The sequence below is a fragment of the Tachypleus tridentatus genome, chromosome 7, assembly GCF_004210375.1.
Source record: "Tachypleus tridentatus isolate NWPU-2018 chromosome 7, ASM421037v1, whole genome shotgun sequence".
NCBI lineage: Eukaryota > Metazoa > Arthropoda > Merostomata > Xiphosura > Limulidae > Tachypleus > Tachypleus tridentatus.
The window spans coordinates 61,885,191-61,911,057 of record NC_134831.1 but is presented as its reverse complement, the minus strand read 5'-3'; the positions used below and the strand labels follow the sequence as shown (position 1 = coordinate 61,911,057).

Genomic DNA, 25,867 nt, shown 5'->3' with positions numbered 1-25,867 from the left:
AATGTATATTTACAAAATTTTGCATGTTACTTGTACACATTACATGGCTTTCACACACAAAAAAATCAGGTTTTTGAATTAAGTATAAGATATTTTAATTAGAGATTTTCTCTTAAGTCTTTTTTCTTTCAGAATGTTCAATATCCAACATACACAGTAATTTTCATTTTAAGATTAAAAACACCTTTATGCATGAGAAAAATTTCAAATTTCATATGTAAAATTTTTAACCTCCAGATAATTATCACATGTTTTTAAAAAAATAAAACTATTTTAATTGTTATTTTTCACTACCAAATCAGAATCTCAGTAGATGTTTGGTAGGTTTAACTGATCTCATAACCATAATAAACAATTTGGAAGTAAATATAAGTTTTTTATTTCTAGAATGACTACAAATTATAACTGGAGAACACAAATGTTTAGTCTAAATAGCTTAAATATCATACTTTTATATATATGTATTATAATAACCTTTCAGCCACTGCTGGATAATATCACAAGTTACAAACACACAGCACATGCGCACTTGTGTTAGCAAATGCAAGAATATAAAATCAACCTTTATAAAGTGACCCATGTTGGCTGTGTTTTAGAGGACTATTATTTTGTAATATACAGTCTCATTTCAATTACCATACATTTTATATATATATATATATACATATATTACTACCATTTACAAATAAGTTTTAAACTTATTTTTTAAAACATAGAACAGTAAATAAAGAAATAAAGCATGCAATTATCTCTTTTCATTATGGCCTTTGTACTCAGTTGCTGTCTATTTCTAAATAATTCATGCTGACAAATTAATAATCAAGTAGGAGTGAGGTCATGAATGCTAAGAACAGATCTTTAATTTTCAACATCTTGTCTGCAAGTTTTCCTCAGAAAATTATAATAAGATTTATACAAATTTCTCAGATTAAGTTCCTGGTCACTTGCCACACCTTGAATGGCCCATTATCATCACCACCTGTCAACCACTACCTGACCAATTAGCATTCTACTCTCATTTCACCAGGCTTGCTGCTACTTCTGTACATTTGTGGACTCCCACTGCAGTGTTTATTTGCTATTAAGATGCAATCATCCTCCATTTCTTTTATCTGTCATTGTTATATTTCTTTGCTGATGATTTTGGCTTCCTTCCACTTTGGTATGTGCTCTGTTTCCTCTGCATCTACTTAATTTTTTTTTGTGCCTTCTGACATCTGCTTCATGTTCATTTAAGTACCCATGTAAGGCACCATGGTGCCATAATCTACTGAAGACATAATCAAAACATTTAGAATAAAAGATCCAGTCATTCATAGTCTCACTGCTACCTTGGTATCTGAATCTATATTACCTATAGCCAGTAGAAGGCCAGAGGTTTCATCTATTTTATAATGCATTATGTTACACTGTTTTCTGAACTGAGAATTGTCAATTTCTCTGTTAGTGGAAGCTTTGTTACCACAGGAAAGATAATGACTAGCTTGGATGAATTTGTAATAGATCTTGTTGCAGAGTTTGAAAGTTGGAAAATTTGTGATAGTTAAGAGGAAATATATGCATACCATATTATTATTCTATGTTCTTTGGTTCATTATTTAATTATGTATAAATTATTTACTATCAGGTCATCCCATAAGTAATGTCTGAAAGTTTAATACAGAAAGTGCATCACCATTTCTGTCTTTGTGGAAGGCTTTAATCACTAAAATATGTAGTTGGAATTGGATAAAAATGTTCAGACAAATAAAAAAAAACTAACCCAACTCCATTTTTTCAGATCATTAATCAAATAAACCCTTATGAAGATGGAAGTGTCTGAGGAGCACATTAGGCATATAATACTTGATAAGTTTAAAATGGCAGTAGTACAACAGAAACTACAAAAAGTATTCAAGGTGTTTATGGTGCAGTCTCTCTCAATGAAATAAAATGTTGAAAGTGGTTTCAGAAGTTCAGATCAAGTGACTACAGTTTAAGTGATGTGCCACATTCAAGTCGTCCTGTTAAGTTTAATGATGACTTGCTGCTGGCTGCGCTTGATGATGATTGTGCTGTAACAGTTGAATAACTAACACAAAAGCTTAATTCACTGTCATCTGCAACAGTTGGAAAGGTGTCAAAACTTAAAAAATTGGTCCCCCATGATTTAACAGAAACCAACCTTATAGCAAACATAGACATTTGTACTTCTCTGCACTCTTGTGAATATAACACACTTTTCTGGACAGATTAGTGACTGGATATGAAAAATGGATATTTTATCAAAGTGTTAAGCCCCACAGACAATTGCTTAGTGAAGGTAAATTGGCTAAAGCACAGCCCAAAATGGGCCTCCACCCTAGGGAAGTCTTGTTAAGCAATTGGTGGAATATTGTTGATGTGATCCACTTTGAGTTGCTGCCACTCAATGTAACGATTACATCAGGCATCTATGGTCTACAGTTAGAGCGCTTGGATATTGCTAGACTAGGAAAACTTCCACATCCTCCTTATTCTCCAGATCTTGACCCATCTGATTATCATCTATTCAGAAGTTTGCAGAACTATCTCAATGGAAAAGATCTTGGAACACATGAAGATGTCAAAACTACCCTTTGTACATTATTTTCCTCAAGCCCCAAGATCTTTATACAAGTGGCATTCAAAAGCTTGTAAATCATTGGCAGGAAGTAGTTAATAATAATGGAACATATATTATTGATTAAATAACATTAAAAGCATTTGAAATCCTTTCTCTTTTTCTGAACTTAAAATCAGACATTACTTAAGGGATGACCTGATACATTACTACCATTAGAAAACAAAAAGTAGGGTTTAGTTGCATCAGCAGTTAACAGAAAAAAAAAAATTCAAATCAGGTAAGTACTTTACTTTTCTTTCTCCTGCTTAATTTTTTCTATTTATTATTACTATGAAAGTAATTATAAAGTAAAAAATAGAGATAATTTTGGGTTATTTAAAGTTAGATTAGATAAAATTTATAAGAATATTAATACAATACAAATATTTAACAATGCACACATGCAAGCAGCTTGTGAGTAATGTAATTTGATAGTGTAAGGTTATCTCCTTGCTTCTCAAGTGATTTACAATTTACAATGGTGTGCACAGTAGTTACACAAAGTTCAAAGAGCAATCAGATGATAAAATTTAAGTACAAATAGATATATTGCATTACAGTTTATAGCCACTGAAAATAAACAAATGTGGCTTCATGTCACAATTTGAAGTCATTTTTAAAAAGACAAAAAAGGGGTAATTTGGTTATAGTTATTTTTTATGCAGTTACAAGCTGAGTCAAATTTAAAACACTGTATACAGTTAGGGTAGAGAAAATAACAAAATATAAAGTTTTACTGAAAACAAAATGTATGTAGGAGGCTTTATAGATTATGCAGGTGAAATTCAAGATTTTTGAGATGAAAAAAGTATTTTTAATTTTTATGTGAAAAGTACTTAGCGCACAGAGACTAAACAAAAATATGGGATATATTAACAAACAAATCTTTTATTTGATAAAAATTACTTTGCTAAAAAAATATGATTTTTTGTATGTGAAAGACTTGTAATGTTCACTGAAGGACTATCAGATTTCATGAAGATATACACACTATATTTAAAGTTAGAAGTATGAAATCTGTGAAGACTAACACTATCTCCCAAGAATTCTTTACTCTATGTTACACAAGGTGTTAGTATCTTGTGTTCAAAATTTTAATAAACTGCTTTTTGTTTGTGTTATTAGAATAGCTTAGCTAATAATCCATATTCTAATAGCATACAAGTTTTAAGTTCTTAATTTTACAAGGCAATATTTTTAAAAATCCTTAATTTCTCCTAGTGTGACATTTTCTCTTAGCATGTCATTATCCTTATTTTATCCATCACCTCTTAAAAAAGTATGAAACTAAATGTATATTACCCTATAAAATCATCACTGCCCAGATACACCACATTTATAATAGTCTTCAACTTCTTTTGGTTACAAAACTATCAAATAGAAAATCAGACCCCTCCCCCTGCCACATACTCTCTTTCATAATTTGTTAACAGTTCATTCTTACATTTAATTTTATATTACCTATAACTAACAGAAACTTATGATTTCCATTTATCAAATGAAGTGTTGTATAACAGTAAGTTCGGAACAGGTAAATGTCAATGTTGCTCAGAGTATGAACATTGTTCCCGTGAAGAAGTTAACGACTAGCTTGGATTAATTTTTAACAACTCTTATTTCAAAGTTAGAGTGCCAGAAAAGTTTTGAGAGGTAAGGGATTTTGTCTACTTTTTCCATGCTATTAGTCTACATTGTTTGAAGCATTATTTAATTAAATTAAAATTAATTGCAATACTATGAGTAAGATAAAAAATTAAGGTTAGCTTTCTTCAACAACCGAGAGCAAGAAGAAAGAAGATTGGATAAGTATTTGATTTATTCTTTTTCATGTTTATTCTTTATGTATAACCATAAAAGCAACTAAAATGTAAAAATTAAATTTTTTAGGTTCTTTAAGATTAGATTAAGTAAAATAAATAATGGCATAATAAAAATGTTTCTTGAGGCACACATGTAACCTGCTTGTGGATAATTTGATAGCATGATTAAAGATGCACGTATCCTGAGTGATTTACAACTTATAATGACACAACAGTTATCAATCATGGTACAAAGGGCAATAAAACAATATAATTATAAATAGATATATACTGTTATGAACTTAGAGCTACTTAAGATAAACAAATGTGGTTTCATATTACAATATGAAAACATTCTAGGAAGGAAAAAGGGATAATTTAGATTTGAAGTTTCAAGGGTCAGTCAAATAAACCAATGGTGTTTAGAGTTAGGGTAAAGAAAATAGCATAAGCTACCAAGTTTTATCAAAAAAAAAAACATTTTCAATATGTATAGAAAGTCTCACTATTTAGATCTTACAAATTATGCAAAGGAAGTTAAAAAGATTTTTTTAGATAAGTATTTTTAACTTTATCATGAAAATTACTTTGCACACACATTATTTCAAAACAAAAACTTAATATACTCATGGACAAACATTTATTTTATCAAAAATACTTCACTAAAAGATACGACTTTTCTGTATGTCAATGACTTATAATATTAACTGAAATGCTGCCAGATTTTGTGAATTTATTGAAAGTTAAAAGTCTAAAATACTTTAAACAAGTGCAACGAAATCACATGGTTAGTCAAATTGATGGAGCCCATATTGAAAAATTAAAGGTTTTACAAACGATCACTGTATATAAGACTTAAAATTTCAAAAAAGGTCATATTTTAGAATCACTACAAATTTTGATTTATATTTAATATAATACACTACAATCTTATAGCAGTATGCAAGAATCCCACTCTATTTTGCTCATTCAGTAATTTAAAATTATTTATCAAATATATCCTTAACACACTTACTGGGACAAAGGAAAGCATTAGGATCTTTTCAACATATCCCTCACTAATTAAATCAAACAGGATCCTAGCTTGAAAACTCTTTTGGTGTCGAGAATTATGGTGAAACATTTCTTTTATTAAAAGAAGCAATTTATAGAAAATATTTGCAAAACTCACAGCCACCATCATCATCATCATAGACCCACCTAAAAAAGCAGAACAAAAAACAAAAAGTCATTTGTATATGTACTAACATTTTGTTCTTATATAAGTGCATTCCACAAATTATCAAAGTGCAAATAATACAGTATGTTCATTATAAGTTCACTTGAAAGTTCTTTTCCTAGCATGATGATACATTTCCAACAGGCACTTAATCTTTCTCATACATATAGCTATTCTCATTTAATGCTATCATCTATGAGCAAAACTATTTCAAATGTCACAGGCCTTGAACTCCCACATACCCAATGATCAAAGTGGTTCACTATGTCTTTGCATATAAATCATTATGCAACAACCCTCTACTAACAAGAATACAACACACCCTCCTGATGCATGTAATTCCCTCTTTATGACTCTGAAATTAAGCAGAAAGTAAGCACCAGTTTTAAGTGGGGAGAAAGGGTGGGAAGTATGAGAGAGAGAGAGGCATATTCATGAAGCAAATACATCATAAGAGAAACGTAGTAGCAATTTTCTGAAACCTCCCATCTCAACAGCATGTTTTACTTCCATGGATATAAATCAAGGCTACTGAAATCAGATACCCCCCCACAGTCAACTCTGGTGGGACAAACCATATAACTCTTATCAAGCTACTCCACACAACATCATTCTTCACTTGGACCCAAACCACACAAAAGTGGAGTGACAGGATAACTAAGTAGGAAATAACATATCCCAGTAGGGCTTGTTGACCGTAGATCATGGAATTTAGAGGTAGTAAGCATACTTGAACAATGGGATCCTACACTTATAACGAGCATACCACTAGAAGAAAAGATAAGATGCTGAAAAGACAACTTACAAAGACACAGTTGCACCAATACGTGAAGGATGGAAACAGTCACTTGATGCAAGTAGTGAAAGAAGAGCTGTAGTTCACATGCCAGATTGAGAAGTTCTTCCAGCGACTTATGGAAGTATGATGCCAAGGAAAAAGTAACATGCCTCATCTGAGGCATCGACACCCAGAACAAATTGTGGGATGAAGGAGATAGAGAGAAATATACAAGTCTAATCAGTTGATGAACCCAACTAGTCAGGGTTGAAAGAGAAAATTTATAAGGAAATGAAAAAGGAAAAAGCAGAAATGAGAACCACATAGAAGGGCATGTGAGCAATGTAACAACAAAGAATATGTGCAGGACACAGAAGTCTATAGCATGTGAGCAATGTAACAACAAAGAATATGCAGGACATAGAAGTCTATAGCATGAGCAGTCTATAGCATGTGAGCAATGTAACAACAAAACAGTCTATAGCATGTGAGAATATGTGAGCAATGTAACAACAAAGAATAGACACAGAAGCATAGCATGTGAGCAATGGTGCAGGACACAGAAGTCTATAGCATGTGAGCAATGCAATGCAGGACACAGAAGTATACAGCAATGTAATAACAAAGAATATGTGCAGGACACAGAAGTCTATAGCATGTGAGCAATGTAATAACAAAGAATATGCAGGACACAGAAGTCTATGCAGCAATGTAACAACAAAGAATATGCGCAGGACATAGAAGTCTATAGCATGTGAGCAATGTAACAACAAAGAATATGTGCAGGACACAGAAGTCTATAGCATGTGAGCAATGTAATAACAAAGAATATGTGCAGGACACAGAAGTCTATAGCATGTGAGCAATGTAATAACAAAGAATATGTGCAGGACACAGAACATAGCATGTGAGCAATGTAACAACAAAGAATATGCGCAGGACACAGAAGTCTATAGCATGTGAGCAATGTAACAACAAAGAATATGTGCAGGACACAGAAGTCTATATAGCATGTGAGCAATGTAATAACAAAGAAGTGCAGGACACATGTGAGCAATGTAATAACAAAGAATATGTGCAGGACACAGAAGTCTATAGCATGTGAGCAATGCAATAACAAAGAATATGTGCAGGACACAGAAGTCTATAGCATGTGAGCAATGTAATAACAAAGAATATGTGCAGGACACAGAAGTCTATACAGATCAGACCAGAAATAAAGAGAAAGGAAACTGACAAGAAGGAAAAATGTCTATCACAAGCCTTCAAGGATTGGCATAGGGAAGATAGATTCATATAAAGGAGAACATGTGTAGAATGAAAGAGTATGTGAAACACTAATGGTAACTATATCATGCTGACAATGTCCACAGGCTCAAATGAGTAGAAATAAGTCTTAAGGGATAGATGACACAGGAAACATGAGAACAAACAAAGGAAGTGTAAAACAGTGAAGACCAATATTGACAATCCAGTCTAGAAGAAATGCAATAAATATAAAACACCATATGGTACATGGAAAATTAGAACATTTAATATAAAGCTGCTCAATAACCAAGAGTTGAAGAGAAGAAACCCATCACTGAACAGCCAAGTGATGAAATTTGTAAAAAATGAAGCAGTGAGCTGAGAAGCAGAACATCCCCATTTACAGACATTTCACTTATATCAATAAGCCATAAGAGAAGAAGGTTGAACAATCCATGCTAAAAAGGAAACAACACACACACAAATAATTCACACCTCCTCACAAAGGACTGAATGAATACCAGGTATGAAGGGAGGACATGAAGGACAGGATGAAGGACTGTTGACTAAAGTTGATAAATGTGGTTTGGGGTGATCCAAAGAGGTACTGTTAGGTGACATGAAGCTGAATATGCCATGGAAACAGAGAATGCACTGGCAAGAAAGCAGCAAATAGAAAAACTAACATGAAGTGATATAGACAAACAAAATCCCCCTGAGAAGGATTCATGTGGGAGGATAGACACAAAAGGTACCAGCTGATCAAATCCTGAGTATGCATTCACTGCCAAGGCCTGAGAATGAGGAACCAGAGACCAAAAAAAAAAAAAGGTAACTTAGCACTGAAGAAAGTGGTAGATGCATCCTGATGAGGAATACATGTAATGACCCTCAGAAAATCTGAAGATCAAGGAACCACTCCATAGGATAAATTTGACAGAGTTGTGAAAGACATTCAGCCAAAAGGTTGAATGCACCTGGAATATCACAAAATGAGACACCTGTAGTGTGTGGGCCCAATAAAGCCATTGTTTCCTTGATGACTGATACAGACAACAATCATGGAATTGTATGAGTGGATCATGATGAGTCAGTTCCATACAAAAAGGAAAAATCTGAAGCATTTTGAACTGACAAAAACTCTAAGATACTTTTCAATTTGAAATAACTGTCCAAAAGCCTTTCACTGACTGACCCATGTCCCTCAACCCTGAAGAGAAGTATCTGTGAACAGATGTAAAGTCAGACAAAGCATTATGTTGTCCTTGTTTCACCACCAAGAAAGACTGTCTGTAAGGGAATGAAGAAAGGTAAGCAGAGAGTCCAAAATATCTTAAGTAAGATTCCATTGGTCAGTAGCAGATAAGTATTGGGGAGATTTCAATTCATAATTAGCTGACAGGACCTAGTCATCCACGTAGTAATAGAAATACAATCCTTGAGAATGCAGAAGTCAGGCAAAGGCATTGACCACCTGAGAAAATACATACAATGCTAAAGCAAGCCAATAAGAAAAGGTGTGAAACTAATACACAATCCCATAGTTGACAAACCAATACAACCCATAGATAGGCTTGAGACTGATGAGAAATAGAAAATATGAAGTGTTCGAGGTGTCTTCCTTGGCTATCCATGGACCTGGAAAAAAGCTCATCAAAGCATTAAAAGATAAAGCAAGCAGGGAATACCCGGAAGCTGGTTGAGGTGAACAGATTAATTACAGGATGCCTATCCTGATCTTCTTAAGTACAAGAAAAAGTAGGGAAAAAAGGTCTAGAGAAAGCTGGCTGACAGCCTTAGTTGATCATTCTGATAAACAAGTGTGCATAGCCTCAAATAGATGCTGACAGGTAGCAGGATTCTGAGGCAATGGGGAAGGAGAAAAGGAAATGGGTAAAAAGGTCCATCTGACAAAACCAAGACCACCCATGAATTGAGGAGTGAACTCTCTCCTTTGGTGAACAAAATTGGCCAAATGCTTCCCCATCAGACTATAAACCCCCTGATAGTCACTGGAACTACTGGCAACTTTGGAGCCAACATCAGGACACATGATGACACTTCAGTGGTTGGAACTGGCAAGGGAGGGAAGGGTGCTAAATAGTAAACAGTTATGGAAGAAGATACAGTAGCAGGATGGAACAAACAAAAACCAAAGAAGAAAGGGTTGAGTGTTGTCGCACAAATTCCACATGACTCTAGGGACTCAGAAATATCTCCAAATATAGACCAACAGAGAAAAGGAGCCATGTGCAAATCATAAAGATGTGTGGAAGGCAAATGAAAAACAGGACAGTGTCTCTACCAAGAAGAACCCAACAGCAAATAAATCACATGTTAAGGAAGAGACAGAGGGGGCCAATTTTCTGATAAATGATGGCTAAATAATTCCCAGCTGAGGAGACACATCCACCAACCTGAAGCCTTGTAACACTTTAAGTTGGAGAAAGAGATACGTTGCAACACAAACTTCAAAATTCATAATAGATTGTGAATAAGTAAAAAAAATGCAAAACAAACTGATGAATGTAGTTATGTCAAAAACCTACAAAGAACCTACTGTAACAAAGTGACAAAAAAAGGTAAAGCACTATTTCACACAAAAATAAATTTGACTTGTGAAAAGAGCACAATTAAAAAACATGATGTAAACTACACCCTTTAATAGTAAGTTATTATAATAAAACTCACCTTTTTCAATAAAACCACCTTGATCAAACGGCATTTTCTGAAGCAGAAAAATCAAAGAAGTTGCACAAAACACAATTACAACTCGAGTTTTATGTCTTCTTGGAACACATCTAACAAAATTCATCTTGTTTAGAAACTGCTGAATATGAAACTGGACCTAGTATAAGAACGACACTACATTTAGAACATATTTATATCCTTAACATAAATAAAATTAATAAACAAATATAGATTTCCATATGTTGGGAGAAACAAGCCAACTCTGACTAAGGAACTTTTATCTATAATTTTCACCTGTAATATGTGCAGCTTTGAACACACTGTTAATTTGGTAATTTTTCATACAATGAACAAAAACTTTTGGCATGCCTCAAAGCCATGTTTGTATGATATAGCATAGCCAATACTACAGACTTAATAATCTTGTTACACTGTAAGAAAAAAAAAGCAACCTGTGCATCCAATATGATTTGACTGTTTTGTTACATAGTGCACTGTAGTTTAAGCTAAGACAAGAGTAGCGCCAAACCAAGTTGTTGCATATTTCCTCACCAAAACATTTCTTATCCTCGAACAAAAGCTGCACCTCAAATGAATTAAAATGGAAAAAGTATAATCAATGGCAAAAGAATCATTCAATTATGATTCAATGGTGGTTATAAAGATAAAGAGATGGTAAACCATCATAATGATTGGGTGTAAGAAATGATTGCACATTTAAGACCTATATAGCAAAAATACTTCTTCATCCAGATGAATAAGAAAATTAAATATATTATATATTTTATTTATATATTAGCTGCATGTATAACATAATCATCCTCAGACTTTTGTAGCAAAATAAAACTTAGGTGTCATAATCAAGCAAATTTCACAAACTAAAACAAATTTATTAACAATATCCTCTTTGGATTTTTTTAAAGATTAAAAAGTAACCCTAAGTATTACAATTATTACAAAGTATAATATAACTTATTAATAGCATTCTATGTTTTAAATGATGACAGACAAGACTGCAAGAAAAACAATTATATAACAGCATTGTGAAGCAGAAATAATAATATACAAGAATATATTACCTACATAAAATGAACCACTGTGTTTTGAAAGTAACAAATATAATTAGACCACAGATATCAGTCATCTTTCATGTAGTTGCATCAAATTCAAGGAATGAGCTCTTGACAATACATACACTTGATTATAAGTTCTAACTTCATGAATAACAAAATTGTTCATTATTTTCAGTACAATATAAAAAACCTGAAAAATGAATAATCTCCTCCATGAGGCAATAGTTTCATGCAAAAAAAATGTAGTTGACAAGACTACTTCTGAACACTGTTGATAAAAATGTTGAACAGGTCATATCAAAGCAAAACAAAGAAGCTTTCTCTCTCACTATAAATTGAATTTCTGTAATACTGTAAGAGAAACATGTTCTTCATCACACTGCTCAATCTCTGCAACACCAAACATGTTCACCATTTTCAGCCATGAGGGCATTATAATTATCAATCAATTCCACTATTCATCAGTAAAAAAGTTGCCCAAGAGTTGGCAGCAGGTGGTGTTTAACAGCTGCCTTTCCTCTAATCTCACACTGCTAAATTAGGAACAGCTAGTACAGATAGCCCTCGAGTAGCTTTGGACAAAATTCAAAACAAACCAAACCATGCTGCCAAATTTTGTTTTTAATGTCTTGTCACAAGACAGCTAAACAAGATTTTCTTCTTCTAAAGAGGTAAAGTCAGATGGGGTCTTTGCCTTGAATGGGTTTTAGAACCATGCAAGTTTCTCCATATCTTCTAAAAAGTAATTTTCAAACCAGTCACTGAATTGTGTTAGGTGCTCCCCAAAAACTGATTTTAATTTGTGGATCAGATCAACATCATTAAATGTAAGAAACTGCTGCAACAGGGGGAAACAGTCATGGCCACCAACTTCATCTATTTTTCTTCTCCATAGTAGTAACTTTTTTCTGAAGGCTGAAATCTTCTCTGCAAGTGTCAGAATGTGCATGCTGCTTTCCTGCAGAGAGAGATTCAACACATTCAGTTTTTCGAAGAGATCATACAGGTATGTTAATCTTAACAAAAAATCAGTATCCAAGAAGTTTTTAGCATATTCGTGTTCTTCTTCGAGATAAGAGTTCCTTATTATAAGCTACAGTAGTACAACAAAGATGTGTGCTAAGATCCCATATCCTCACACAGTTTTTTAAAAAACCTCACCTTAGGTAACCAAGTTTTAATAAAGTTCACCACTTTCAACACACTTTCAAGGACTAGGTTCAGTAGATGACTTAGGTGCTTTGAGGCAAGGACTTCACTGTGGATTATGCAGTAAGTCCACAGTGTATCAAAATCTTTGCTTTGTATGAATGCCTGCAATCCTCCATAACAGCTGGATACAGAGAGACCACTATCAGTACAGATGCCAATGCACTTAGTTCAGTTTAAATAAAGTTCACACATAAGACTGTCATGGATCTCAAACAACTCTTGAGCCTTTGTACCAGCAGTGATACCTTTACAAAAGGAAAGGTCTTCCACAATTTTGTCACCATCCACGAACAGTGTGTAGCAAATCAAATGAGCATCCTTGTTATTATCCATTGCCTTATCTAGCTGAAACTGGAATTCCTCTCTTTCATTTTTTTTTTCAATTAGCTGATCAATGAGGTCTTCTGCCATGTGTTGGATTCTACAACTGATAATATTGTTGGATAAAGGCACCACTGAAAGCAGTCTTCCCGCAGATTCACTAACCATAATTTTTACCATATCCAGCCAGTAAAATCAGTTCTTCTGTGATGGTGTGAGGATTTTTACATTTTGCAACTCTATATGCCACCTTGTAGGATGCTAGCAAAGCATTGCTTGGTATTGATGTTTGTTTTAAAAATGTACCTTTCTTTCAGTTCTTTTAACTTTCTGGTCTTTACAGCTGCTGTTTTCATACATTATATTTGGGTAATTGTCTCATTTGTTTTAGTTTTATTTGCATTATTATTGCATTATTCATGTATGTTTTGTGATACTTCTATAAGTGTTTCTTACTGAAACTTTTCTGAGCCATTTCTCTTGCTCACAACTTGCTATAAAAAAAAAACCTCCTTTGTGTGCAAGTACATGTTTTGATTTAAAATTTATCATACCAAGAAAAAATTTAGAAAGGAATTCCACTGTAGCAATGCCACCGTTCATAGATTACATGTAACCTATAAGAGTATTTGGGCATGTATGTATATCCTTGTAATTATGTAATGTAAACAGATCTAAAGCTGAGATTTACTTAGGGAATAAAAACAAGGGTGCCCAGTCTTAAATCACATTTAAAACTGGGCAACCTGTATTTATCCTCATTTATAAATAGCCAATCAAATTTTGTCAAATATGCTATTTTTAGACCCAAAAATGGAAATCACAATTTTATTCTCCTTACTTCTTCCTTTATCCTATCCTGACATCATAATACCCTGCCCTGGCCCTCTGGTGATATTTTTCATGAGACTAACAAACTATCCTAGAGAGAAACACAGAGACAAAAATGACAAACTTTTAGGTGTAATTCAACTATTTTGTGACTATAAATTCAGATCAGTATGTGTTCTATTACATTTCTGAAAAGCTTGGAAAACAACTGATCGATAGGAGCAATCTAAAAGCAATAATTTTACCTTTTATGTCAAATTGTGTAACACTTCGACATGTACGACAACATGATTCTTGACGTTGTTATGTATACACTATACTACTAGTAGTAGAAATAGTAGAGTAGTGTGGCACCGTGGTCATACAAAGATATTAAAAAAACCAACAAATCAACAAAATAAATTTAGGATTGTCTAAAAAAGTGCATGAATTGAACAAGTTAATGTGAGCAAGGTTAGTACTGAGTACTAGGCTTAACATTAGTGGCCTCAGTTGCAATGTATTAGCATTAGGCCTGATGTTAGTGTTGTTATCTAAGTACTGAGTGACAATAATGTTAGGCCTAAATATTGTATCTAGTTTAGTGTAAATACATTGGAAACACTACTGTAGTCTGAAATAATGAAGTGGACTATTCCCAATTTAAGATAGTCATTTTGTATTTGCCTTTGCATTTCTGCATGCAGACAAAGTTTCAGAAATATGCCTATTTTGTTGATGTATGGTTTGTTAGCTCATCTAAAGTCCCCAGATCAAAACTGAGCTCAGAGTTGAGGTTACAACTTATTCTTCAGATATTTGATCAGAATTAAGGTACTCCAGCTTAGGTCTAACCCAGTATTTAGTAGTTCAACGTACAGTAAAGTTTACAATTGATTATATGCTATGCATGTATACCAGCACGGAATGATCACTGTGTATATAGGCTACTACAGTATTTGTTCTTTGATACATTGTTTAAGCAGGATATTCATGATAAAACTCTGTAGAATGAATGGCAACTGCCAGTTGTAGAGACACAAGTGCAGAGGGCAATGTTTCAAAAGTCTTCCCCCTTTTGTCTTCAAGTCAGTGTGTGTAGGTGTTGTTGGTCTTTTATAGTGTCCTGGTGGATTGTGGAGAGTGTGTTATGTTTAATTGGATTATCACTGTTTCTGATTGGAGGAGAGATTTCCTGTAGATTCAACCAATGGCAGCCACAGGTTACTCAACTCTCATCTAGAATCTCCATTTAGTGAAGGTTTAAGTGTTAATATAAAATAATTCTTCAATTTTTCTTGTTTTCCACAATTTGTCTGTGTCAATGATTCTAGTTTTCTCCCAGTTTATTGTTTGTTTGTTTTTTTAATTTTGCACTATTTTTTTCCTCTATTTCCATAATGAAGTGGATTCTTTTGTCTATAGAATTGAGATGTTCTAAGAAGGCTGGTAAGTTTTCATGACTGTGGAGCCAAATATCCAAGATATTGTCAACATAACAGAGGAACAAAAACACTATTATACCTTCACTAAACAGAGATTCTGGATTAGAGGTGAGTAACCTATGGCTGCCATTGGTTGAATCTACAGGAAATCTCTCTTCCAATCAGAAATAGTGATAATTTAACCAATCATAACACACTGCCCACAATCCTCCAGGACACTATAAAAGACCAACAACACCTACACACACATTGACCTGAAGACGAAAGGAAGAAGACTGTTGAAACGTTGTCCTCTACACTTATGTCTCCACAACAGGCAGGTGCCATCCATTCTACAAAGTTTCATCAGTATGTATTGTTGATCATAAATTGTTTTGGAATACTTTTTGGCTTACAATGGATTTGCATATTACCTTTGACAATGCTTCTTGCATACAGCTACCATAGCAACAACCTTAATGAAACTTTTGCAATGACTGAAAACTAATTCTCCTAAAATGGATTGAAGCCAGTCTCAAATGATTTTAAATTAATCAGAAAGCAGCAAATCAATAAAGGTATTTATGAATTAATGTTTATGTGCTGATGGACCTAGATCCTAAGATAACTCTCTGACAATCTTTATCTAAACGTAGATCTAGAGTTTAGTATGTTTGACTGTCTCACCAATGTTTTTCTTTATGAATTTCAGTGTTTTTCTAATCATTATAAGCATATATGATGCATATTTTTTTGTGTTTCTTTATTTTTGTTTCTGTACTTTTCAGACTGCAAGATGAAATGTGTTCAATTAAGTGGTGCACAAAAAAGAAAACTGGCAAAAAAGAACCAACAAAAGGCTTTGGATTTAGTGGCCAAGACTGGAAATTAATTTTTTTCACTCAACTTACACAAAATGATCTTCCAAATCAAAACCAATCTCTGCCATCAGAGGTCACTTGTACTGCATCTGACTTAACAAGATTAAAACTGAACCAAGCTCCACACCAACAAGTACCACTTTGTCCACTTCAAGGTCAGAACATCATGATGACGTTGAGGTGTTACAGGCTGGGTCAACTGGCACAAGTCTCACAATTGATCTCACTTGGCCTGTAAATTCTCCTGATATATCTAGTGTTGATGTTGATGCAAGTTGCTCTACAAGACAGTCTGAAGTTAAAATAATTGCTGAAAATGAAAATCTACTGGACTATGGTAAAAATGCTTCAGTGTACAAAAGTTGAAGAAACTAAAGCAAAAGATCCAGGGTTGTGACTCAATTTCTCTCCTGGTTACATGGCTTATTGGATTGCTTGTGGACCCACTGACTGTCAACACCACAATGGACCATTTGGCAAATCTTGCCAGAATTTCAATAGTAGCAAACCAACAAGATACTGTTTGCAAAACCTTTTCTTTGGGGTAAAAGCCAATGGTAAACAATACAAGAGAAAGTGATTATCATACTCACCACCAACAGGGTCAGTTTTCTGCTTTGTTTGTAAACTTTTTATCCCTAAATTTTCCTCACATTTTGTTAAAAGAGAAGGGTTCAGTGACTGATGAAATACTCTTGTAATTAAACATCATGAAAAAAAGACTACTCACTGAGACTCTATGCTAACATACTTAACTCACAGATGAGGTAAAAGCTTGCACTAAGAATTGGAAAAACAAATCAAAGAAGAGTGAAATTACTGGGAACATGTCTTGGAGCATGTAATAGCTGTTATTCGTACGTTCACTGAATGTAGCCTGGCTTTGAGGAACAGATGAAAAATTTGGTTCATTACAGAATGGAATTATTTTAGGGCTGATTAAGCTCACAAGTCAGTTTAATCCATTTTTAGCAGGGTGCACATTTTGAAATGTAAAAATTCTGGAAAAGGAAATCCTTTTTACTTGTCCAAAGCCACCTGTGAGGAACTCACTGAACCAATGGCTCAGAAGATCCACGCTTTCATTGTTGATGAAGTAAATTCTTCTGGTTATTGTTGCTTGTCAGTTTACTCAATGCCAGATCTATCACGTTTAGATCAGTTAAGCATACTTTGATACTTAAAAGATGAGTAGCCTATTGAATACTTATTAATCTTTCTGGAACTGAAAAGCCATACAGGTGAGGAAATGGAAAACCAGGTATTGCAGTACTTACATGTAAGGGTCAGTCTTACGATAATGCTGCTAACGTGTCTGGGCATTATAAAAAGATGCAGTAAAAGAGTTTAAGAAAATGAATTTGCCATATAAGTACCCTGTGCAGCCCATTCACTTCTGGTACTATGCATTTTTTTTCAAGCTCAACCAGCCAGTGGAAAATTCTTAAAGCTTGTCTGAGAAATGAAAGTGCATTAAAATCCCTCTCTGATACCAGATGGGAGGCACATGCTATGGCAACAACAGCAATTTTTAAGTCTTTCTTTAAGATTTTAAAAGCCTTAGAATGTCTAGTTGAAGACCAGTCACAAAAGAGAGACACAAGAAGAGAAGCAGACAATATTACAAATAAGATGAAGGAGCTATAATTTGTTTTTATGTTTATCATGTGGGATGAGATTTTGCAAAAGTTTCATAAAGCAAGTCAAGATCTGCAAAATGAGGATTTGAACTTAAAACCTCATGCAGATCTGTGCGGGTCATTAGCTGACCAACTATGCACTTTAAAGGATGACTCTGAAAGATTTAAAGCAATTGCAAAGAAAATACTGCCAGATGTTGATTACAATACAGCTCAAACTCGCAAACGTGTCAGAAAGAAGGTACTCAATGATGGGGGATGCACAAAAAGTAGATCTGAATGTCAGAGATAAATTTCATATCACCACCTACTACACAATTGTTAACAAACTAGAAACCCAGATGAGAAAAGGTGTACAAAGAAATAGCAAACAGATTTTCTTTCCTAAGTGATGTGCCAAATGATGTCACTTCATCTGCTGAAACTGAAAGGTACTCTCAATGTTCCCAAAAGGGAACTGATGCTTACCCAGAGAACTTGGGTACAATCTCTCTGCCAAGCTTCAGCAGTTTCACTCATATGTGCACCACAAGTTCAATGCAACAAAAACTGTAAAACCCAGATTTAGTCTTGCTGCACTTTATAAAATAATTTCAGAAGACAAAATTGAATGTGCATTTCCAAATGTAGACATTGCAGTGCACATATTTTAACATTAATGGTCACAAACTGTACAGATGAGCATTTATTTTCTCAACTATGGCATATTAAAAATCCCAACAGAACAACTATGCAATATGACAGGCTAGATGCCCTGTCTCTGCTAAGTATAGAAGCAGATTCGTGATGCCAAATTAGTTTTGAGGATTTGATCAAAGACTTTGCAATTAAAAAATCTAGAAGAAAACTTTTTACAATTGAAATAAATATTAAAGGTATAAGTGAATAATTTACTCATAGGGTTTTAAGTTCAAAGTGAGAAACTGTTAAAATCAAATTGGGAATTGTTTTTAATAAAAGGGTTTTGAGTAAATTTTCATTTTTGTTAACACCAAAGTATGAATTTGTGAACATCAAAGTGAGAATTGTTAACTTAGAGTAAAAATAAATATACAGTTAAAATAGTTCTTTTTAATTATCATTTATCAAAGAAGTGATTTCCTTCATCATTTCTAAATAAAAAGCCTCAGTCATTGCTTGCTTTTGATCCATGCCCAATCTGTTAAATAAAGTTTTTATTTAATATAGTTGTGGAATCTGGCCTGGAAGAAACTGAAGAAGCATTATAAATTTTCAAATTTTTATTTCACTTTCAGCACTTATTGAGTCTCAGTGTCTTATCAGTTAAGCAATGGAGGGGCCAAAGGGGACACCACTGTTGGCCTGTGCTTAGGGTATCAGTTGCCCTTAATTCAGCCCTGATCACAGCACACAGTTTGAGAACCACTGTACTAACCTATGCCCAGCCTTTAGGCCTAGTGACCTACTTATAACTTCATCTCCACAGTCACTTATGGGCAGTATTCCTGACAAACGCAAGTTATGGCCTTTTTCTTAAAACACATTTATCAGCCCCTTGTACTTGTTAATTAGCTTCTTTGACCTATTTTTCCCTACATCATTAGCCCCTACGTGCACCAAAAAAATTGCATCTTTGCTAACCCCCTTTATCATATCTCCTACTCCGTTAGTTATATCCTCTATCTGTTCCCATGGATAACAATCTGATTATTTTCTCCCTGTTTATCCCACATACTATCATACTTGCATACCTTTATTAAAGAATAACCTATAACTTCCTTATCATCCACATCTTTCTCTACCCTTTTCGTTTTCCTTCCCTCCAACAATTCCTCATCTGCAGAAGTCATGGGTTGAAATCTGTTGCTCTACAGAGTAGGCCCATAACAATCAATTAAGTTCATTACTTTTATCAGTGTTTTTTGTAATTTCCTTAAAGCCAGTGTTAACTGATATATTCTTTGGATGTAAAAGCTTAAGCTCCTCTTAAAATCCTGCTACCATTTCACAAAACCTACACTTCTTTTTATCTATTGCCTCTACTTTAATTATGATAACCTCCAGCTTCTCTTCCAGTCTACAAACCCTACATAAACACTTCACATCTTTGTAACTAACTTCCTTAAAAGTATATGCCAGTTCAAGTTTTATAATTTGCGTGAAAAATGTAGTGCTATATACCTGACTGAGGGGTATAAGATGCTGATAACTTTCCACCTATGACTGATATTAATACAATTACAGGAATCTTTGAGTGCCAGTTTTGTCAAATGCATTATTATAGTGAGTTAAAAGTTAGCTAGTGAAAAAATGAGTCACAGCAAATACAAATCAAATCATGCATCAAAATTCTTCAAAATGAAATAAACTTCATAATTTTCATGTGTGTACTCTGCAAGTTTTGAAATGTTCGTGTTCTTCACGTTCTACATATTATACACATAGAAAAGAAACATTTTATAAACTTGCATATATTTCACAATTATCTCTATTATAACAAAAAGTTTACAGGCAGTTACTCATCTCTTTACAGCCCTGACAAATTAATTATGTGCAAGTACAACATATGTATTGCAGATATTTACGCAAGCAAACATGCAATAACACCACCTAAACTGTAACAAGACAATGTAATATCATACCACTTATTCAAAAGCATAAATGGTATAATTTCATTAGGGGTAATCTATTTATCAGACAATCAAAACTAGAAAACAAAATAAAAGTTCCATAAGAGGTTAGGAATTGGGTGCTAAAAATCACATTGTCCCAGGTCCCACTACCAATCACCATCCACACTTGGTTATGGACATAATATTTACCTCTAAAGACACAAAATCGAAACCGAGAATAGATTATATGAAACTCACCCTTTAACTCTTTCTAGAACCAAGGAAAGGGGTGTCACTAACATCCCTTGGATTTTTTTCCTTTTTTCATTTTATTTCCAAGAATCCAAAAATTACTCAAAATTAATACATGATATGACCACCTTTATTTCTCAGAAGATCATTAATCCGCTTTGGCGTCAAGTCCACAAGTTGACTGCACTCTTTACTAATTTTTGGATTGCAGTTCCACATCTCAATTATGGCCTCAATTAGCAATTTTTTGTAGTATAGTCTTTTCCCCAAAGTCTGGAGAGTTTCCAGGCCAGTCCAGCACCTTTATTCACGTTGTAGTCATAAAATTCTTCACAAGTTTCGATGTGTGGCATGGAGCCAGATCTTGCTGAAAAATGCCAGATCCATCTGAAAATCTCTTTTTCAATCCTAGAACGACTCTTCTCTGCAAAACTTTGATGTACTGTGGTCCCCGCACTATACCTTCTATGATACCTAAGCCTCCGACACTATAGTAGCTGAAAAAAACCCAAAACATCTTCTTCAAGGGATGTTTTACGAACTGATTGATGTGAGATTCTCAAAGTTTCTCAACTGGAGATCTGTGAACATGCAGACTTCTTTGACCCTGTATGAAGAAATGAGTCTTGTCACTGAATAACACCTTCCTCCATTGTTCTTGCATCCAGTTCTTGTATTTAAGACCCCATTGATACCATTTTTTCTTCATTGAGTTGGTAAGAAGTTGTTTTTTGACTGGTCTCCTTGCCCTTCTAATGCAATTTTGAATGACGTAATATTCCTCAAAATTTCATTATATACCAAAAAAAGATCGACCATACTTCAAAACACAGTTAATGATGCCATCTGTGTGAAAAAATTACTATTAATGGAAATCAGCAGGTCCAGCAAGCCTACACTGGCTACCACGTTGAAAATATTGTAAAATGACCATTTGTTTCAATTAATTTATGCAAGGGTGTAGTACACACAAAACATGGAAAAATAATGAACAATACAGCTAAGCCAATACTGCCTAAAAATTATCTGAAAATGATCAAGCCAAGAAACATAATCTTCTAACAATGATAGTTATAAGTTAACTTAGCAAGGCCAATGACAAGGTAATGACTTATTGTCATGGGCTATTCAAAACCTTCGTCAAACAAAAAAAGAGAAAAAACAACAACACAGAATTAAAATCCAGGTGCACTGTTAATACCACTTAGAAAATTATCTGAAGTACAAGGTGTTTGGAAAGTCATTGTGCACTTGTATATTTATAAACAGGCATGTTTCAATATAGAATACAGGAGGTAAATATGAATGACAATTATAAGCAATGTTAAAAGTGACCTCCGCTGGCATTAATACAGGCTTGGATCCTTCTTATTTTGATTTTAAACACCGCTATCAGTTACTGGCTTGAAATAGACTGAATGAATGCTGATTACCAAACTGCACAGTGACTTTCCAAACACCCTGTAAATCTTAAAATATATCTGAAAAAGGAAACAAAGATTATTGTTCTTGTCCATTGTTTTACAGCAGCTACACAGTGGGCTAAATACGTTAGTATAACTATAATACATAAAATTTAAATTAAAAACATGAGGCATGTTGGTTCATCTAAGCCTTCTTATCCACTAAATTAAACTTTAAAATAGCATAAAAACACCCAAACTAATCATTAACATTTACATATTTATCAACCATTCCCTTATGGGGATTACACTGTAATTTTAAACTACACTTACCACATCCGAGAATTGTAAATATACACCATTTCACAGCCCAGACACTATCAGCTTTAGTGTTACTGTTAGGAAAATTATCTTGCTGAAATTTTTGTGTCCTCTAATTATACTGTTTTCACCATTTACGTATAATGATTTAGTTCAAAAAAAAGAAAATGATATTTGGCTACAAGTACAAACCCTTATCAATAACAATCTTTAACTTACAATGTGTGTAATTAGAGAAATAAACATGTCTAACAACGTCACAACTGGAGTAGAACATTGGCCTACTTAAAATTACAGGTAGCATTTAATTAAAAGCCATTTTCATACAAATTAGTTTTATGTTTTAATCTTACGTACTCAGGAAGATTGAGAAAATTCTTGTCTCAAGAACATAATCTGACCAGCAACGACAGCCAGTCTCTTACATCAGTATTTTCTTCTTTCGAGATGAGTTTCAACTCGTTCACAATTGCAGCGCATAAAACATAGCATACACTAACGACGAGCATGATTCATAATTACGCTTCTATTCTTGATACTCTAACGCCTTTAGCGGCATATAAGTTATACTATAATTGTACTCAAATTTTAAAAGGTTTTTTACTATAACTATAAAAGTATAAGTCTACATATATATATATATATATATACATTTATACTATTTTGTTACAGGAGCATGGGTAGCTGAATTATATGGCTTATATGTTACTATTCATCATACAATTTATATAAAATTTTAACATCGGTTTTCTAAGATTCAAGATTTAATGTAAATTTCGTTTCTCGAGCTCCGACTATAACGATCAGGTAGGGTAAACTTTCCTCATGTGTTTTAGTTTTTCGGGTCATGATCAGAGAGTTTATATTAATGCTTACTGTTTTATAGATAAATCATTTAATTTAAATATATAAGTGGCATGATTATACACATTTATTGTCACTTGATAACATATTAAAATTATCTTTATAATCCCGCAATTCCCTACAAACTAATGACAACAAGCTGCCAAGTTTTTCATGGAAATAATACATCTAAAGTGGCAATAACACAATTATTTCAGGTTTTTAGAAGAATATTTACTAAAGTTGCATTGTTTTTAATGTTGTATTGATTCTTTGCTTCCCCGGTGAACCTCTATAATCATCCAACTGTTATTAAACTCATCAATGGGTCTTTTTGTTTATTTTAGAACAAAGCCCATTAGCTCATTTACTGTGTTCGAATTTCCGATGCTAAAATCATGGATTCGATTGGCCATGCCGGGCCGACTGGGGTGGGAACTAAACTAAATATTTTAGAGGATTCAGAGAAGGCAAATAACATGAAAAGTGTAAGTACAAGTCCTATCAAATACACTTTAAGTTGGTGCGTAGATCGTATTATTACTGTTATTAATCATATGTTCAATGTCAAAGTGGGCCCGGCATGGCCAAGCGTGTTAAGGCGTGTGACTCGTAATCTGAGGGTCGCGAGTTCGCATCCCCGTCACGCCAAACATGCTCGCCCTTCCAGCCGTGTGGGCGTTATAATGTTATGATCAATCCCACTATTCGTTGATAAAAGAGTAGCCCAAGAGTTGGCGGTGGGTGGTGATGACTAGCTGCCTTCCGTCTAGTTTTACACTGCTAAATTAGGAACGGCTAGTACAGATAGTCCTCGAGTAGCTTTGTGCGAAATTCAAAAACAAACAAACTTTATATGTATGTATTAGAACAGAAAATTAATGCAAAAATCACTGGAAGTTTAAAAAATCAGAAATATTGCACTATTCCAAAATCAGAATCTTACTTTCTTCTTTCAAGATCAATTCTATCACTCCTTAACCGCTGCCACAATGCAAACATTTCTAGTAGTCGCCATATTGTTCACTAAATTATTGTTTTAATTCATCATCAGTGAGTGTACTTCATACTCACCAATAGATCTGAAGTAGTGAATCCACAGTGTGGACTGCTTTGTTTTGTTTTATTTTTTTATACAGAAGATATTCAAATCAGTTCTATCATTGACATCGTGATTTTTATTTTAATAATTTTTTAAAATTATTTATATCTTCGGACTTAGTATGATCTAGAGCTTAGGGAACACAAATCCCAGATTGTGGGTCACGACTAAGCGTTTTCGCCCTCTCAGACGTGGAAACATCATAGTGTGATGGTCAATCCCATTTTTCATTAGTTTGTTTGTTTGTTTGTTTTTTGGAATTTCGCACAAAGCTACTCGAGGACTATCTGTGCTAGCCGTCCCTAATTTAGCAGTGTAAGACTAGAGGGAAGGCAGCTAGTCATCACCACCCACCGCCAACTCTTGGGCTACTCTTTTACCAACGAATAGTGGGATTGATCGTAACATTATACACCCCCACGGCTGGGAGGGCGAGCATGTTTAGCGCGACGCGGGCGCGAACCCGCGACCCTCGGATTACGAGTCGCACGCCTTACGCGCTTGGCCATGCCGGGCCTTTTTCATTAGTAAAATGAGTATCCCAGTTATCATGCAGTAGGTAGTGGAGGCTAGACGGTTACCCTAAAGTTTATCATTTCTAAATTAAGGATGACTATTGCAGAGAGTATCTTTTAGCTAAGTTTCAAAAGCAAACAGCCAATTTTTGTTTTCACAATTGAAAATATGGTTGCAACAGATTTCATGCTCTGAGTAAAAACTTATTTTCTTAGCATAATGGCAAGATATTTTAGCATCTTAAGGTGGAATTATTCTCAGATTTGTAAAACGATGTGCAAAAACACTGGAGACATGTACAATATTATATTTTTTGATACAGTGGAATTGATACAGTATTCTTTGATGATATATTTCATCACCTCGGATTTGAATCTGAAATCTGTCAAGTACCAGGTGAGTGCTCCATCAACTAAGATGAAAGTTTAACTCCCTAGTTCTTGCTAGTAAGTCTTTTCGTTGTTGTTGTTATAACTCGAACTATTACTCGTATTGTAGATTTTAGAGTCAATGTTCTTTTAATCAACTATTCAATTACAGAACCTTCTATGGTTGATTCATTATATTTCTTGTTGCATTTCGTGCGTATTAACTTACTTTATACTAATAAAGTATCCAATAGCTGTTGTTTGTATTTAAAACTGAAGAGTCATTTTTACCTAGACTCTGTTTTTAAGACATCTATTAGCTAAGCTTGTGAACATATCACTTTGGTCATTTTCGTTTTAACTGTGTAACAAATATTACCTAAGTAGGATACTAAGTAATACTAGTTTTGCAGAATATCTAACATAATAGCAGGTGGGATATTGACTTCATTGTGAGCATGGATTATTTTATTTATTAATGTTTTTGTTTTGTTTTGAATTTTCGCGCAAAGCTACTCAAGAGCTATATGCGCTAGCCGTCCCTAATTTATATATTTTGAGAAAATATTTTACGTAGAAAAGCGAACAACGTTTCGAGCTTCTTCGGTCATCGTCAGGTTCACAAAGAAAGAAAGAGGTAACTGACCGGAAGCTGACTACGTGCTTGAAAGTTGTTGTGTATCTGAGTGTCGGAATGTAGAGGGCGGTGTTAGATTTTGAATACATAATTTTATTTTATTATATTTAATATAGGTATAAAGGCGTTCCTT

General features: G+C 34.0%; 1 protein-coding gene across 2 annotated transcripts in view; it reads right to left on the bottom strand.

The window, feature by feature from the left end:
* The window catches only part of LOC143255806 (stimulator of interferon genes protein-like), a 46,052-nt gene extending 23,249 nt beyond the window's left edge, over positions 1 to 22,803 (bottom strand). Inside the window, exons 1-3 of one of the 2 annotated variants that reach the window (XM_076512065.1) lie at positions 22,626 to 22,802; positions 10,359 to 10,515; positions 5,438 to 5,622 (exon numbers count right to left, since the gene is read on the bottom strand). In XM_076512065.1, coding sequence (XP_076368180.1) covers positions 5,438 to 5,622; positions 10,359 to 10,482 — 309 coding nt within the window. In that variant the 5' untranslated portion in view covers positions 10,483 to 10,515; positions 22,626 to 22,802. Of the gene's footprint in view, positions 1 to 5,437; positions 5,623 to 10,358; positions 10,516 to 22,625 lie in introns of both variants that reach the window. The other variant, XM_076512066.1, reaches the window with a different exon arrangement.
* Positions 22,804 to 25,867: the final 3,064 nt, after the last annotated feature.